This window comes from Sebastes fasciatus, chromosome 17 (genome assembly GCF_043250625.1).
Source record: "Sebastes fasciatus isolate fSebFas1 chromosome 17, fSebFas1.pri, whole genome shotgun sequence".
NCBI classification, from domain to species: domain Eukaryota; kingdom Metazoa; phylum Chordata; class Actinopteri; order Perciformes; family Sebastidae; genus Sebastes; species Sebastes fasciatus.
The window spans coordinates 15,322,734-15,338,609 of NC_133811.1; the positions used below are offsets into that span (position 1 = coordinate 15,322,734).

A 15,876-nucleotide genomic window follows, 5' to 3' on the forward strand; every position below is an offset into this window, starting at 1 on the left:
ATGTTTCCCATCTTATAAGGTGATCATATGTTTTGTACGTCAAGTCTTTATCTGCAAATTAACTATACATGTAGTGGAGTAAAAAGTACAGAATCTGTTGGAGTAGAAGTAGAAAGTAGCAGAGAATGGATATACTGAAGTAAAGTACACATACTGTATCTCCAAATTGTGCTTAATTTTACTTGAGTTACATTCCACATCTATGTATTACACTACGTAAGAGTAGTTCATATCTTTTAAAAACTTGCTCTTCTTGCTCTATCCCCCACTGTGAGTTTAAAAGTCATATTAGAATAAAGGTTGAAACATTCAAAGTACTTCTACTTTTAAAAAAAAATCCCATCCATGTTGCATCAATACTTTTGAGGTTTTACAGGCAGGTCTTGTGATGCTGATGGTTTCAAAGGTTAATGAGAGCATGTAAAGTCTTCCCTGTTTAAACATTGTAGTGTGTGTGTGTGTGTGTGTGTGTGTGTGTGTGTGTGTGTGTGTGCAGCTTCATACAATGATTAATCAAACCCTCCTTTTAGAATCCAAGTATGGTCAGTGGATGTGAACTAGCAGGGAACTTGATGTCCTAATCTGACAGTCACAGGACACGGGGTGTGAGATACAGTTTGACTTCCAGACTTGTTCGGTTAGTGGGAGGGACTGATCTGCCATATAAAGAAGGTGCAGTGTGTCAGTTCACTTCAGGAAACTGTGAGACGTACAGTAGAACAGGAAGCTTTCGAATCACTTCACTTGCAAGGTAAGTGATAATAAAAAGTATAAATCTGCATCAAATCCTTTCTTGGCATAAATGTATCAGTGATGTTTTTGAGTGAAAGTAAGTTCCTAGTTTAGGCTGAAATGAAACTGAAAGTTGCAGCAAGTGAGCAGAGTGATTGTGCAGTAGAAGTTTGACCTTTAAGTCAGATTGTGAACTAAAAATATGCAGGAAGAATTTTCCTGAAACTGCACATAATGTGTCACATGTAACTGATTCAAATTAATTTTATATTAATACTCTTTTGCAGATGTTGAGGATAACTCTGTGGCTGTTAGTGGGAGTGTTTGTGTGGGGGTTTGCGTCCTGCTCCGTCAAATGTCCAGACGGGAATGTCTGTTCCGATCGCGCCACCTGCTGTAGGACTAGTCATGGGTACAGCTGCTGTCCGTATCCAAATGTAAGTTAACACATAAAGTAACTTGACCTGTTGTTTTTAAAACATTTTTGTCTGTAAAACTGGTGCAAATCTTCCTCCCTTAATGTCTGTGTGTCTGTATTCACGTGTCTTTAGGCTGTGTGTTGCTCTGACTTGGCCCACTGCTGCCCCTCAGGGTATCGCTGTAACCAGGTCACCCAGATGTGTGAGAAGGAGCCGTGGATGAAGATACCCATGGTGACGAAGGAGGCTGCAGAGGAACCAAGCACTCCTGTTCTACCTGCATTTCCCATCCAGGAGCTCGAGAACAACCATGTGCCAGAACAAAAAAAGAGCTCAGTCGTCTACTGTGACGTCTATACCACTTGTCCCGATGGCACTACCTGCTGCAGACACCCAACCGGTCTCTGGTTCTGTTGCTTGATCAATCATGTGAGTTGACCTTCATACTCTTGCACAATAACGACTGCAATGAATCCTTATTGGTATGACAAGTCAAAGCTTGCAACTCAATTTTTTTGGAATGTAATTGTTGCGCATGTAACAAATAACCTGTACCTTGTTGTAACTTGTAGGGCCGGTGTTGTCTGGATGGCTACCACTGTTGTCCTTATGGCTACAACTGTGACGTCACTTATCAATACTGTGTGAGGCAAGGCCTGAGATACCCCTTCTCCCCCAAACAAAGTTTGTCTTCAGTCCCTGCCTCTCTCATCTCAACTCCAGAAGACCAAAGCACCTTGCTAGAGGTAGGACAAATCACAGTAAATGTGCCTTTTGGTGTATAAATCCTGGGATCTGAATGACCATCCATTCACATAAAGCACTAAAGACCCTGAAAGCCAGTTTCTTCAATCAGCTTCTTACTATAAGTGATGGGGTCAGTGCACATTGCATTTTGTTTTTTGTCTTGGCTTTTTTTTCACTGGGTTAAAGTGGCCATGGCTTAGTTGGAAAAGAGTGATGTCACATCCTTCCGTGCACCAATCAGGATTTAGCATAATTTGAATCCAACTGTGACAACAGTTGTGAGTTTGTTTGCTTATGTTGGCAGGCCTGAGTCTTGATTGATAAAAATCTTAACAAATAATACCCAAAGGGTGTTTTTTCCCCTAAATTTAAAAGTGCTGTAATCAATATTTTTATTTTAAAAATGGATCAAATGACTACATCAATGTGAAAGATTTCCCTTGTAATGAAAAACATACAGAGAAATTACACATCTCCCTTCTCTGTTCCACTTAGCTCTACAAAGTGCTTTAGCATCTTTTAGGTCAGTGGTTCCCAGCCTATTTCTCTTGAAGCCCCCCGACGTAATCACCCTAAAGAAATTACAAATTAAATCAACTTTCTTAATGACTAGAACTCGTCAGTTTCATCAACATAAATAAATTGATGACGCCTTGACGTATTCGCCAAGCGAATGCAGATACTTAATATGATCTTTTTTTTTGGTAACGACTTATTTTTTGTTAATGTGGTTAAATAAATGTAATTTAATTGATGGTGTTGTCAGATTGCTTAATACAGGTGCAGGCCTCCCTTTGTGTGCGTTAATCGAGAGAGCAAATTGTGTTTTTTGACCGCAATGAAAATGTTGTTTTTGAAAGGCTAAATGCCAACAAATATGGATTGAAGCAGAATATTTCATTCGATTTTGTTCAGTAGCAAAATATATCTTTTTAAATAGTTTTATATACAGGCTTTTGTATAAATTATCCATTAAGTGTGTTATTATAATTTTAGTTATACATGAGCAAATCTAATTTTAACCACCCCAGAGCAGACAAATCCTGGCACAGCCCCTGTGAACTTTGGCGCCCCCTAAGGGGGGCCCAGACCCCAGGTTGGAAACCACTGTTTTAGATATTGTTTTGGTTTTACAGCCCACCCCTTTCCTGTTTCCATTGCTGCCAAGTGGCCAAAGCTCTTGCAGGTTTTATTTTGATTGTTGTTTAGTTTATGAATATTTAATATTATAGATAAATTCTTGCGATTAAAATCATTTAAAGATCTCTCATTTCAAAAAAAAATTGATGACTAGTTATCTAATATGAAAATAAATATGTATTCATGCTTAAATATATTCATAGCCAGGGTATAATGGTCAGTTTGTGTGTACCTTTTGCAGAAACCAATGACAGCTCTGACAGAAGCCAGTGGCGGCAACGCTGAGGTCGGAGTCATTCGCTGTGATCCCACCTTTTTCTGCAAACCAGGAACTACCTGCTGCAAAGGCCCCAACGGCCATTGGACCTGCTGCCCCTACCCACTGGTACGGATTGTGCATGAAATATTAAATCCATCATGATGTAATGGTGCAATGTTCTGAGGGAAAACAATGAGGCAAAAGTGCTTAGACAAACAGGAGTATAGAGGGTGTAATGCATAGAACAATTAAATGATCAGCATAATTTCAAAATGTCTGTCTACATCATAAACACCACAAACTGATGCAGCTGACATAAGTTTCAATGTCCTTGTTCTGTGTGAAAACCTAGAAATTCACCTGCGTATCACCTTTACTGCAGTATTTTACTAGTCAGTAATATTTTTTCTAACATCAAGATCTGTTCTGATTCAGGGCCAGTGCTGTGCAGATGGTCGTCACTGCTGTGAGTATGGATATACATGCGACTCCACCTCCCTGTCATGCAATAAAGGATACTCTCAGATCCCCTCAGGAGCACAGGAAGACGTCAAAACAGTCTGAGGGCATGTTGTTAAAGTTTTTGCACTGTAACAGCTTTGCCATTATTTTGGTAGGCTACATATTTCAGATCAAATCTAACAATGCATCATCATCAGACCTAGATGACGGCTGAATGATGTGCTTACAACCTCAAATGATTATTTCTTTTATCCAAGGTGGATTCCATTTCAGATGAGTGTTTTTTTATGCTGTAGTGCTTACAAATGATGGGATGTAAACATAATTTTTTTAGTAACCAGCTTAGATTTCATGCAAAAGTTTTTATCCATTGCGGTAGTGTGTGTTGAGAATGTTCACTCTGAAGATAGATAGATTCAGCGATAGATAGTCACACCATGCAGAACTGCCAACTCCAAATCAATTCATGATATTTTCAAATAAAACAGAAAATGTAACACTTACAAACATGTGAACTTATTTAAATAAAAAAATAAGCAAACGTGAGTGAATTGTCTATCTATTCTCATGCCACCTGAACTTATACATACAGTCAGCATTCATGGGAACACCCATAAAACGTCAGATCCGGTTTACGCCGTGGGGGAAAACAAAGCATTTGCTACCATGCCCAAAGGAATATAGTGAACATGATTTAGAGAGGCAGCAGCTTAGCGAAGAGCTATACAATTTAAGGAGAGAGAGATGAGGCCAATAAGGAGCGGGATGAACCAGACAAGCAGTTGGAAAAGCACAAGTTTTCAGCATGAGAGGCGATAACACAAAATGTAGAATCATGCCTGTCATGGGAAGTGTTTGACACCCTGCATCAATACCTTGTACAGTTTATTAAATCAAGGGTAGTGTTCAAGCTTTCAACACAAGATCAGCTCTTTATTACCTTGGTGAAACTGCGAAAGTATATATGTATGTGTGTGTGTGTGTATATATATGTATATGTGTATGTATGTATATATATATATATGTGTATGTATATATGTGTATGTATATATATATATGTGTATGTATATATATATATATATATGTGTATGTATATATATATATATATATATATGTGTATGTGTATATATAATATATATATATATATGTGTATATATAATATATATATATATGTGTATATATATATTTATATATATATATATATTTATATATATGTGTATGTGTATATATATATGTATGTATATATAACTGTGACGTCATTAGGCGGCTTTTACTTTGAATGGAATAAACGGAAATGCAGATTTTCATTTCCGATTTGCCCACTTCCTGTTTGGGTTCCCATGTGGTTCCGGTTCCGGTGATGGAGGTGGAGTGTAAACAAATGGTGGAGTGAAGATGAGTCAACTCGAAGAACTACAAGTGTTTGTCAGAGAGCGGCTGCATGCTGCTACTTCTGACATACTAGGAGCTGTTGTTAAAGCAGTGACGGACTACGAGGAGCAGGCTGTCCGTCTGAAGGAAGAAAACCACCGCAACCGGTCTCTGCTGGACATCATCCTCAAAGCCCAGGCGACACTAACAGAAGGTGAGAAAGAAACACATGTAAAGTTAGTTTATAACCCATAGATCCTCGTATTTACTCCACTCTCCATGGACTAGTTCACCCTGCTGCAATAAATAACATTTTAACACTCATCTCTTTCATAACCTCTATTAAAATCATATCTCTTAATGGCTCACAACTTTAACTTTGAGCTGATGGAGCTAACTAACTAAAGTTGGCTTCTTCAATCATTGGTGCAGATGTTTTGTTTCATACCATTAACGTTACATACTTGAAGATGCTAGGAAATGTTTTTTTTATTGTGTTATAAAGTGATTATAAAACAATTGAAGACATGTGCAGGGACATATATAAAATTATAAATAATAAATCAATATTTATTTATTTTTAAATAAATAAATATTTAAAAAAGATATATAAAAAAGACCAAAATATGTTATACAGAGTAAGACAAATAACAAAGTACAATAACAAAACAAAAACAACACAAGGGGATAAAAGCAGGTTGAAGAATGTGTATGTATGTATGTGTGTGTGTGTGTGTGTTTGGCATTGAATGAGGCTAGATGGTCATATTTGACATATATCTACTCTTAAACACATATACTGTACACATGCACACATATCTACACATACAGATATCCTTCCTTTTATGTGTAGAGCATAGGGGGAACAAAAAGAAAATAAATGAGTGAAATATATACATATAATACAGTATATACACGTATATATTTATAATATGAATAATGATAAAGATGATGATGATGCTAGGAAATGTTTAACGTCTGGTTCAATCAATACTTCATAAAATACATCTGGACAATGTTATGGTGTTTGTTATTCACTAGTCCAGCAGAGGACGCTAGTAGCTAGCATTAGGTCAGCTACAATAATGAGGGTGGCTGATGATAATTGATTATATGTATATGTGTTTTTGTATGTGTATATACTGCGTGTATATACCAAACTGGAGGCTTCAAAACAGCAGTCAACAAACCAGTGGGTGAAGTCACGGTGACTACATCCACTTCTAATATACAGTTTATTCTTACATCATAGTCACTTTGTTCAGTAGCTCTCCAGTGTTGGCATTTCCAAAATTGGCCGTTGTTCCTCTGTTTTCTGCGACACCATCATCTTGCTGGCAATCATTTTGAATGATGTCAATGCCACAAGGAAATTTCAACGGTTTTTAATATAACAAAACTACTATTTTTCACTTTTGTTTTTCTCTTTATCTCTGCAGCAGGTCATGCCAAAAAACATACCCTGGCTGCCTCCGGCCCAGATGCATCAGATTCAATTCCTGCCCGCAAGGCCAGAGAAACCCCCCGCTGTTCCAGTGGTAGGAAGTCCAGTGGTTCTCCTCTTCAGTAAAATCAGTTCATTAAGATCCTCTGTGAAGCTTAAAAAAAAGTGAGGAATGACTGTTAAGTTGTGTCTCCAACGTGGACACCAATAACCACCAGTCACCCAGTGTGATGCGTTACATTGTAAAATGTTGTAAAAACAAACATGATATTACTGTTAAGCGCAACTTGGTTTTCCATTCCATGATTTGCGCATACCATCGTTTGTCTTATTCCACCCTGGAAGGTGTTTCAGTCATTCTGTACGAGGCCTTTAATGAAGTGTTTCATAACTCCAGCAATCCTATGAAATACCATACTATCCTGTATAGTAACTATATTAGATCTTCATTCATTTTCCAGACTTGCAGCGTGTCTTCACCTCGCGCACCGACTTTCTGAAGTTTGCAGGCAATGGCAACTGTCCCTACTGCTTGAGGAGAAATCAAGCCACTGAGAAACATTTGATGAAAAAACATTATCTACCTGCTGTCCATTTTACTGAGCACGGCACTCGTAAGTTTTATTAACATCGAAATCTAAATATGACGACACTTTGTTCATTATAATGGATTACCTTAGTGGAGCATTTCTCAAGTATGTTAGCTGATGAAAACATACTAAAATACAACAATGTTCTTTTAAGCGTCCAGTCATTGAAGGTGTTTGCTTGTAGTAAGTAGGCTATCTTTTCTCTTTTCAGAAAAATTTATTGTACCGTGTTTGTGCAAATACTTGATCAAGGGCAGAAGTCACTGGCACTGCTCATTTTGCTCAAGTATCCTAACTCGGAAAGGTAACTTTGAGCTCCACTTAACGAAACAACATGGTATGTACAATTTTGTGGAATTCTCACAACGTTGCTGTTATTTTACAATTTTTTTGTGTTGTTGTAAAAGCATGATTTCATTTCTGCTTTAGATAACTGCTGTGTTAACAGTGCCACTACTAATAATGGTAATATTGTTGTTATTTTCACTGACTAGAAGTAGTTATTGACTACCGTTTCTTTTTTACTTTACAGCCTGTACAATACTGCTGCAAAGCCAAGATGCAGGTTAGTTTACAATATGTCAAATGCACCTCAGTTAATTAAAAATTAATTATTATTATTGGCCTTTTCAGCATCTCCGATTTAAAATACGTTGCTTCACATTGACAACGGTGCATTCAGTGTTATTGGAGTGTCAGAATGATGCAACCATTTCAACTACAAAATAGGGCTCTTTTTGTAATCTGGACATTTTTGTAGTTTATTTTGAATACAAATAAAAGATCCACTAATAGTGATTTTAATTACTCCCGAGAAACTCTGGGACATAGGATAATCATATAATAATTCTTCCATTTTTCTCTTTACTTTCTGTTACTGGAAGCATATTCTGTGTGGCAGTGATGCCCTGTTTGCTTAAAACCGCTGTGAAAAGTGTTGTTTTGGAGCAAAACATCAGTCAGTGCCCTTAAAAAAAAGTGTATTTTTCAGGAAAGTGCTATTTTGATATGCATCAGGGTGATACAGCCATAGATTTGCATTCAAAGAGGCTTATAAATAAATAGTTTGATGGAGTATTGACTGCAAAAAAACATATTTGGCAGTCTGTCAATCTAATAAAATACATTGTTCTGTCCTTCCCCTTAGAGATCTATCAGCCTGCTGTCTCTGCTATTGAGGAGGAGTTTCCCCTGAGTCCTGAACCCGGGTATCAGCAGGAGTTCAGCAGTCTGGACCGGGAGGCCCAACAGGCTGCACCTCTGCTTCAAGTTAAAGAAGAAGAAGAACGGGAAACATGCAGACGAGGTCTGTTGGGTAGAGCTTGGCACGCATAACTTGACTTTCACTGCATGTACAAACTTGTAAACAACTGCATGTTTTTTTTTCCTTTATCCCCAGTGAGTCATCCTGGGTGGCAGAACTCAGAGCAACTGCAGATCGAAGGCGAGCAAATCCAAAAAGGTAACAGTCAAACGAGTCTGGAGGCAGATAACGCCGACATCGTCGTTATGGACAGTTATATTCGAGACCTCGGCGAAATCAACAGTGTGGAAAACGGCAAGACACATCCTCATTCGAATTCTTCAAATCAACATCTGGAAACACAGCTTAATAGTGGGGTTGGTGGAATAAGGCATCCAGCTGGGGAATCTCAGCACACCACACCTTGTTCTAGTTTAAAGGCACTCAATAGCAAGAGGAAAGCAGGTGGGAAAAGAAAAAAATCTTCACCCCCCTCGAGTTTAAATACAAAGAAATCAACACAACTCTCTATCAGTCAGAATCCCGCCGGTCCTCATCGTTGTAAAGCATGTGGAAAGACTTTCCATTACATGTACACACTAAGGACACACGCGCAAACACACGCAATGGATAAACTCCATGTTTGTGGAATCTGTGGAAAGCGTTCAGAGTCTAGACAGAGTTTAGTCCAGCACCTTCAGAGCCACACAAAGAGAAACAAATGTGATATATGTGGCAAACAATTTTCTAATAATTCCCGTCTGGAACAGCATAGGAGATTTCACAGACCAAAGGGTCTGAATGTTATGTCATCAGCTTAAAAATCACAGATGGGGCGAAATCCTACAGATGTCATAAATGCATCAAAAGGTGCTGTGATTATTGGATTCTGACCTACTTACAGGGAGATCCCATAGCGTACTTATGGGAGGAATAATTTAGTCCTAGTGCTGGGAAGTGTGTTGATTGTTGTCATTGTATTCATACATACTTTTTTAGATTTTAATAAAAAAAAACGTTGCAGTCTGATTTTTTTCCCTGTGTTTATTTTTACATAAATCAACAGTTTGGAAGTGAGTCTTTTAGTTCAAGTTCAAGTTTAGTTTATTGATCACATACACATTGAGACGGCAGTGAGATTCTTTGTTCCTGTTTGTTAGGTAGATGTAGCCACAACATCAAACATATAATGAAACCTGTTTTGAATTCAAGTTCAGGGAATGATTTATCTTTTTGTTACTATAATAAATAGGGCTGTCAAAAATGACGCAATAATAACACTTTACCGCAAATTCATTTTAACGGCACTAATTTAACGCATTAATGCAACTTGCAATTTTTAGGTTGTAGCGCTTTAAAGTTAGAGTGAAGATATTTGCATCATATGAAACTAGAAAACAAGGAATCCATTGGTACCAACCATGTCGTACTAGCTTGTTGCGAAGGAGGCTAAATAATGCTCCAAACTTGCGCAAAATTTTGGTGAGGAGAAACTGGCATGTCCATTTTCAAAGGGGTCCCTTGACCTCTGACCTCAAGATATGTGATGAAAATGGGTTCTATGGGTACCCACGAATTTCCTCTTTATAGACATGCCCACTTTATGATAATCACATGCAGTTTTGGGCAAGTCATAGTCAAGTCAGCACACTGACACACTGACAGCTGTTGTTGCCTGTTGGGCTGCAGTTTGCCATGTTATGATTTGAGCACATTTTTTATGCTAAATGCAGTACCTGTGAGGGTTTCTGGATAATATTTGTCTCGTGTTGTTAATTGATTTCCAATAATAAGAATATACACCCATTTGCATAAAGCAAGCATATTTGCTCACCCCCATGTTGATAAGAGTATTAAATACTTGAAAAATCTCCCTTTAAAGGGACTGTTTGTAACTTCTTACATGTATAAATCACCCGGGTCGGTGTCCCATGCGCGCTCGCATCGCGTATGCAGGCTCGTTGTATGCGAGCGCGCATATTTTAGTTGACGTGCGTCGCCTCACTGTTTCGAGCGATGCTCGTTTATGTCTATGTAGAGCGAGCACAAGCGCGAGCCCGACGCTGACTTTCGTTGACTTGACGGCCACAGGTGTCGCTGTTAACAAGCATTTCTGATTCTTACAAACAGTCCCTTTAAAGTTTAAAGGGACTATTTGTAACTTTCAGAAATGCTTCTTAGCAGCGACACCTGTGGCCGTGAAATCAACGAAAGTCAGCGTCGGGCTCGTGCTTGTGCTCGCTCTAAATGGACATGAACGAGCATCGCTCAAAACAGTGAGGCGACGCACGTCAGCTAAAAGCACAATATCACTCTATATTTCAGCTGCTTGGCAGTAATGTTAGCTGACCAGACAAAGGTCTCTCCATGAATCAATGCTGATACTATGTTTGCTTCTCCTGCCTCAGCGCAGGCTTCAGCAGCGGGGCTCCCCAGCGAGAAACTCGTCTCCCTCCGCCCGCATCCGGCGAGAGCAGGAAGACACCGGCAACCGGTCGGTAACGAGACGGTAACGTTTCTCTCTGCGGAGCCCCGTTACTTCCCAAGACACGGGAAACCTCTGTTGGTCTGGAGGAGCTGAGGCATTTATTTCTGCACAAACGTCCACTGTACATTCACTAGATATTCTCAGAGCTAAACTAACTCTTCTGCAGTGTGGAGTGAGCGCGCGTTCACGTCTAGAGGTGGAGCGAGTACGCGAGAACGCGCGCGCTGTCTGAGTGAAGGCGAGCAGGCAGAGGAAACGAGACAGCGGCCACACGAGAGCGCGCATATGCGAGCGCGCATGTGTGCCGACCCGCTACATTTATACGCTTAGAAAGTTACAAACAGTCCCTTTAATAGGCTGTTGCCGCCACGCTATTTAATTATTAATATCCCAATTTGAAACTTCTAGGTGGTATGACAAGTCTTTATCATTATGACATTATAAAAGCAGAAATCTGTCACACTGGGAAACATGCTTTTTTTGATTGCACTTTTCCATATCAATAATATAATATCTGCTAGAAAACCTAAAAAAATGCCCCCTAAAAAAAGTTAAGTGAATATATATATCTAGATCTATATATAGATCTAGATATATAGATAGATATTGTGGATATACACTGTTATTTTTCAAGTTTTCCAGGACAATTTCGCAGTGGGTTATGGGAAATACAATTGAATGGACATGTGCCTTCCTCTTATAGCCAATCAGTGTTTAGGAGCTGTGATGATGAGTTTCTGTAGCTGAGTTTTGGTCCCAACTTTAGTCATGTCTTTCCCATGAAGTGGTGAGTGTGTCTCCACAGCAGGAAGGAAGGAAGAGGGAGGAAGCTGCTCCGGAGAGCCTGAAGGTCCTCACTCAGTTTCAGATTGCCCCGCGGTTCATCTACCGTAACTCCCGGGCGAGTGACTGCCTCCTCTTCGGGAATATGACCGTGTTGAAGATAGAAGAGCAGGTAAATCACCTCACTTCGTCTTAACTAGCTCACGTTCAGTTACCTCGTCGCTGTCCACTGCTTGTTTGTTAGGTTGTTGTCAACACCAAGAACCGTGCTGAAGTCATGCCACCTGTTGCCTTATGTTAACTTAGTGTAAACAGTCACTTTAATGTCAAATCAATTGACTGTTTGTTGTTGTTTCTAGTGGTGATGGACTGGTGAACACAGCTGTGTTAACTCACTTATTAGGAGGTTAACAGGGTGGCTAACTCTCTTTGCTCTGCTAATGCTAGTTAGCAACTTTGTCAGTGCTAAGAGACAACAACAACAACAACACATAATAGATGTAACTCACACCCTGCCTTTTATTACTCCTCTACTTCATGTTTTTTTTTGTTTTTTTTGTTTTTTGTTTTACATTCATCCTTTGATATTGCAATATATTGTTATTAATTGTTTTTTTATTTGTTTGTTTATTTTGATTGAGGTTGTGTTTTACCAGGGTTACAGCTTTTGGCAGTATAATTAAGTGGGGAAAAAAAGCTAAGGTGATACTCACTATTCTCACTATTCTTTGTCAAAAATGCTTGCTTTCTACAAATGTATGTATATATTTATTATTGGAAATCAATTAACAACAAAAAGTATATTTAAATGGCCATAGAAGCTGCAGGATATGCCAGTGCATGTCATAGCCTGAGGCAACCACAAAAAACAACACATAATACATGTAACTCACACTCTGCCTTTTATTTACTCTACTTCATGTTTTTTTTAATTTTTTTATACATTTATCCTTTGATATTGCAATATATTGTTATTAATTGTTTTTTATTTGTTTGTTTGTTTTATTGACACAACACACATTCATTACTTCTCTATTGTTTTCTACAATTTACATGCATTTTCTTTTTAAATATCTATATATTGTAATTTGCTTAATGAATTGTATATATGTATATATATGTTGTTTTTTTTCAATATTATATTTATTGTTTTTTTGTTCATTTTGAAACAACAGAACAAACATTCACAAACGTCCCCAATAATAATATTCTCGGTACAAAGAAACTTAATAAACCTAATATTAATAAAAAATAAGCCAGTATAGATACAGGAAAAACATATATACAAAAAATAGATATATAAGTAAAAAGAATATACCCAAGTAAAATAAATACAATTTAAAACAATAAAATAAAATCTATTTATATATATACATTTATGTACTGTATACGTACAGTATATACATACATATGCACACGCAATATATACACATACAAAAACACATATACATATAATCAATTAAAAAAAAATGTGTACAATTCAGTCATCATCCTATTCTATCTCCCTATTCACAATCATCCTGCTCCAGCAAAGATACAAATTACAAGCTACCTTGGAGTGACGGTGGTATCACAAGTCCTTATCCGATCACAGGGATCTACAGTCAGGCCGTTCATAAAATGTATGAAAGGTTTCCACATCATATAAAAATCCTCAACTTTACCTCTTACTATGAGTATATACATGTTTTAGTTTTTATTTTGTTCTTTTTTTTATTTGTATTTATTATTGAATTGACGCTTTGGCTATATTGTTCACCTGACAGTCATGCCAATAAAGCAAATTGAATTGAATTGAACTTGAACTCATGCAAGATAAGGTTATTAAAGTTAGTTAAAACGTCTTATCTCGAATTGGATAGTGTGTTTCCGATTTAACTGACCCGCAGGCCAGGGAGTTTGCCTTGTCAGCTGTCTATTTCAGCTCCCTGCACATTTTCCTCCAGGGCAGCTGTGTTCAGTCACCTGTTACTGGAGATAAGAAAGGCTGTCAGACTAAAATAGCAGGTGGTGCTGGTTCCAAAGTCTCCAGCTGTGGTGCATGAATTAGACACTTTCCACAAGCTTAAATCAGTTGTTATGGACACTGCTGGGCGCTAAAGGCAGTGATACGCAGGTCATGGTAGTGGACACATGCAACAGAATAGTGGATTTAAACATTGTTGTTTTTAGTCACACAAGTTATTTAGTTAGTTAACCAGATAGTTTGGTTGTGTATGTGCTTGACAGTTTGAGAGAAGTAATTAAACAATACAGTCAGTCCATATATCAATCAGCAGAACATTTGTAATTTTTGTTAACCCCATACCATTTCATCTTCTTTTTTCTTTGGACGGGGTAGTGGTTGGGGACAGGAGATGTTCAGGGGTAGATAAAACGTCAACAGTAGATGTCACATGGAAGTACATCATCTAAAAGCTGGGAACCTGAAGATTATTTTTGAGATGCAGCTCAACACTGTACGTCAAGTTGTTGTTGTCATAAATAAGAAATACAAATTTATTAATAAATCAATTCATTAAAATAAATTGTGAAAGTCTATAAGGGCGTAGAACATGATGATATAACTTTGTGAGGGCCATTCCCATACTCTCTTAGGTCTTACAAATTGTTGCAGCAATCTTTTGGGTTGCTACCATTTGTTACACAGATTTGGTGCTAAATATAACAATTTTTTACCACTTGAGAATTTATGTTTTGGTTCAGAATATGCCTAAATGGTTATAGTAAGATATTGTTTTGTAACTCAGTGGAGTTTGGATATAATATGAACTTCAGTCATAGTGGGTCAGTGATGATGCAGCTCTGTGGACTGTCCCGGTCTGACCAGTCTTCCGGACAGGCGTGCAAAATAACGGAAGAGTGTGTGTGATTAGATCCCCTTCTCTATTCTCCATTGTTCTCTGCAGTGCTTGCTGACAGAGAACTGGACAAAGGGACAAAAATAGTCCCACTCAGAGGGACATGAGTGAGTGTCAATTTTGGCGAACGCTTCTGTTTGTCCTCTAGAGGGCATCCTGTAGCTTTGGAGCATGCAGAGTGTCCTAACCAGGCTATGGTCCTGCCTGAAGAGAGAGATGGACGAGGCATTTAAGAAAACACACTCAATGAAAGCAGAAGGTCAAGCATACAATAGAGTGTATTGTTGTTTTGTTGTTTGGGGCTTTTCAGATGTGTTCAGGATGCATAGCCTACATCAGCAATATGCTGTTAATGGCTGGTAGCCAAAGAGCCTCTTAGCACTGTGAAACATCTTTTTTTTGCACAGTATACATGTAGAGCAATTACTTTAGGTCCAAATTTTCAATGTCCGGCTTATCCATTAAATTAATCATCACAACTTTGGCCAGGCCACCATTAAGATACACACTGCCAAGCCAACATTGGTCATCAGACATCACCAAAATCTATTTAAAATGTCAATTAAAGGTAAGAACAATTTCCATACAATAGCTAAATAAATAGACTACGGCAGTGTTTCTCAACCTGGGAGTCAAGACCCTCAAGGGGGTCGCAAGATCATTTCTGGGGGTTGCCCGATGGTTGTGGAGAAAAAAATTAACATATTAAAAATAAAATAATATGTTTTAGACTGGGGACTGTTTTTTTTAGATTACATCGCCTGTACAAGTGATATAATTGTTAGAGTCAAAGTGTGCGTGCATATGAGTTTCTGACCGGGGATTTCCGGCGCGTCAGACGGAGAGAAAAAGTCACGAAACGCATCAATAATCCACAGTGCCTGGAGCACATTGGACAACGCCTAGCTGCTAGCTGTTCAAACTAAACAAAACTGGGAGATATGAAATGACAAAAATCGTGATAGAAGATTTTGGCCATGCTACTCGAAAAGTTTAAGAACCACTGGACTACAGTATAGTGAATACAGGACTTGGATATGACTAAAAACAAATGAAAAGTAGCACCTTCAGTGTTTATTTTGGTTCATTCAAACTTATATCAGCTCAGAACATTGTAATGTTAATGACTCATCCTCTGTTTGTAATTCAGTTGGAGCATCTAATGAATATTGTGCCATACCATACAGTACATGTAATATCAGGACAACAAAGGTTTAGTACAAATCACCCTCTTGATTTTAAAAGCTTTGAAATCTCTAGATGTTAGCATCGTCACTGCTGTCTGTGTGTGTATGTATCTTCATACACACACGCACACCGGCCTTTGTGTTTCTGAA

The 15,876-nt window shown here is 38.2% G+C and overlaps 2 protein-coding genes across 2 annotated transcripts; both read left to right on the forward strand.

Moving 5' to 3' along the window:
• Nucleotides 1-599: 599 nt before the first annotated feature.
• On the forward strand, nt 600-4,305 carry LOC141754033 (progranulin-like). The gene is made up of 6 exons (XM_074612797.1): nt 600-751; nt 1,020-1,169; nt 1,284-1,580; nt 1,724-1,897; nt 3,280-3,423; nt 3,733-4,305. The coding sequence occupies exons 2-6, from the start codon at nt 1,020-1,022 to the stop codon at nt 3,859-3,861; spliced, it is 894 nt and encodes a 297-aa protein (XP_074468898.1). The 5' UTR covers nt 600-751; the 3' UTR covers nt 3,862-4,305.
• A 762-nt stretch (nt 4,306-5,067) lies between these two features.
• LOC141754546 (uncharacterized) lies at nt 5,068-9,433 on the forward strand. The gene is made up of 7 exons (XM_074613675.1): nt 5,068-5,344; nt 6,570-6,668; nt 7,036-7,188; nt 7,376-7,501; nt 7,697-7,729; nt 8,312-8,470; nt 8,564-9,433. The coding sequence occupies exons 1-7, from the start codon at nt 5,155-5,157 to the stop codon at nt 9,226-9,228; spliced, it is 1,425 nt and encodes a 474-aa protein (XP_074469776.1). The 5' UTR covers nt 5,068-5,154; the 3' UTR covers nt 9,229-9,433.
• The last annotated feature ends 6,443 nt before the right edge of the window (nt 9,434-15,876 follow it).

Coding starts and splice junctions, on each gene's coding strand:
- LOC141754033 (XM_074612797.1), top strand. CDS start 1,020: ATGTTGAGGATAACTCTGTGGCTGTTAGTGGGAGTGTTTGTGTGGGGG. Junction 1,898..3,279: donor ACCAAAGCACCTTGCTAGAG/GTAGGACAAATC, acceptor TACCTTTTGCAG/AAACCAATGACAGCTCTGAC. Junction 3,424..3,732: donor CCTGCTGCCCCTACCCACTG/GTACGGATTGTG, acceptor GTTCTGATTCAG/GGCCAGTGCTGTGCAGATGG.
- LOC141754546 (XM_074613675.1), top strand. CDS start 5,155: ATGAGTCAACTCGAAGAACTACAAGTGTTTGTCAGAGAGCGGCTGCAT. Junction 7,189..7,375: donor TTTTACTGAGCACGGCACTC/GTAAGTTTTATT, acceptor TTCTCTTTTCAG/AAAAATTTATTGTACCGTGT. Junction 8,471..8,563: donor ACGGGAAACATGCAGACGAG/GTCTGTTGGGTA, acceptor CTTTATCCCCAG/TGAGTCATCCTGGGTGGCAG.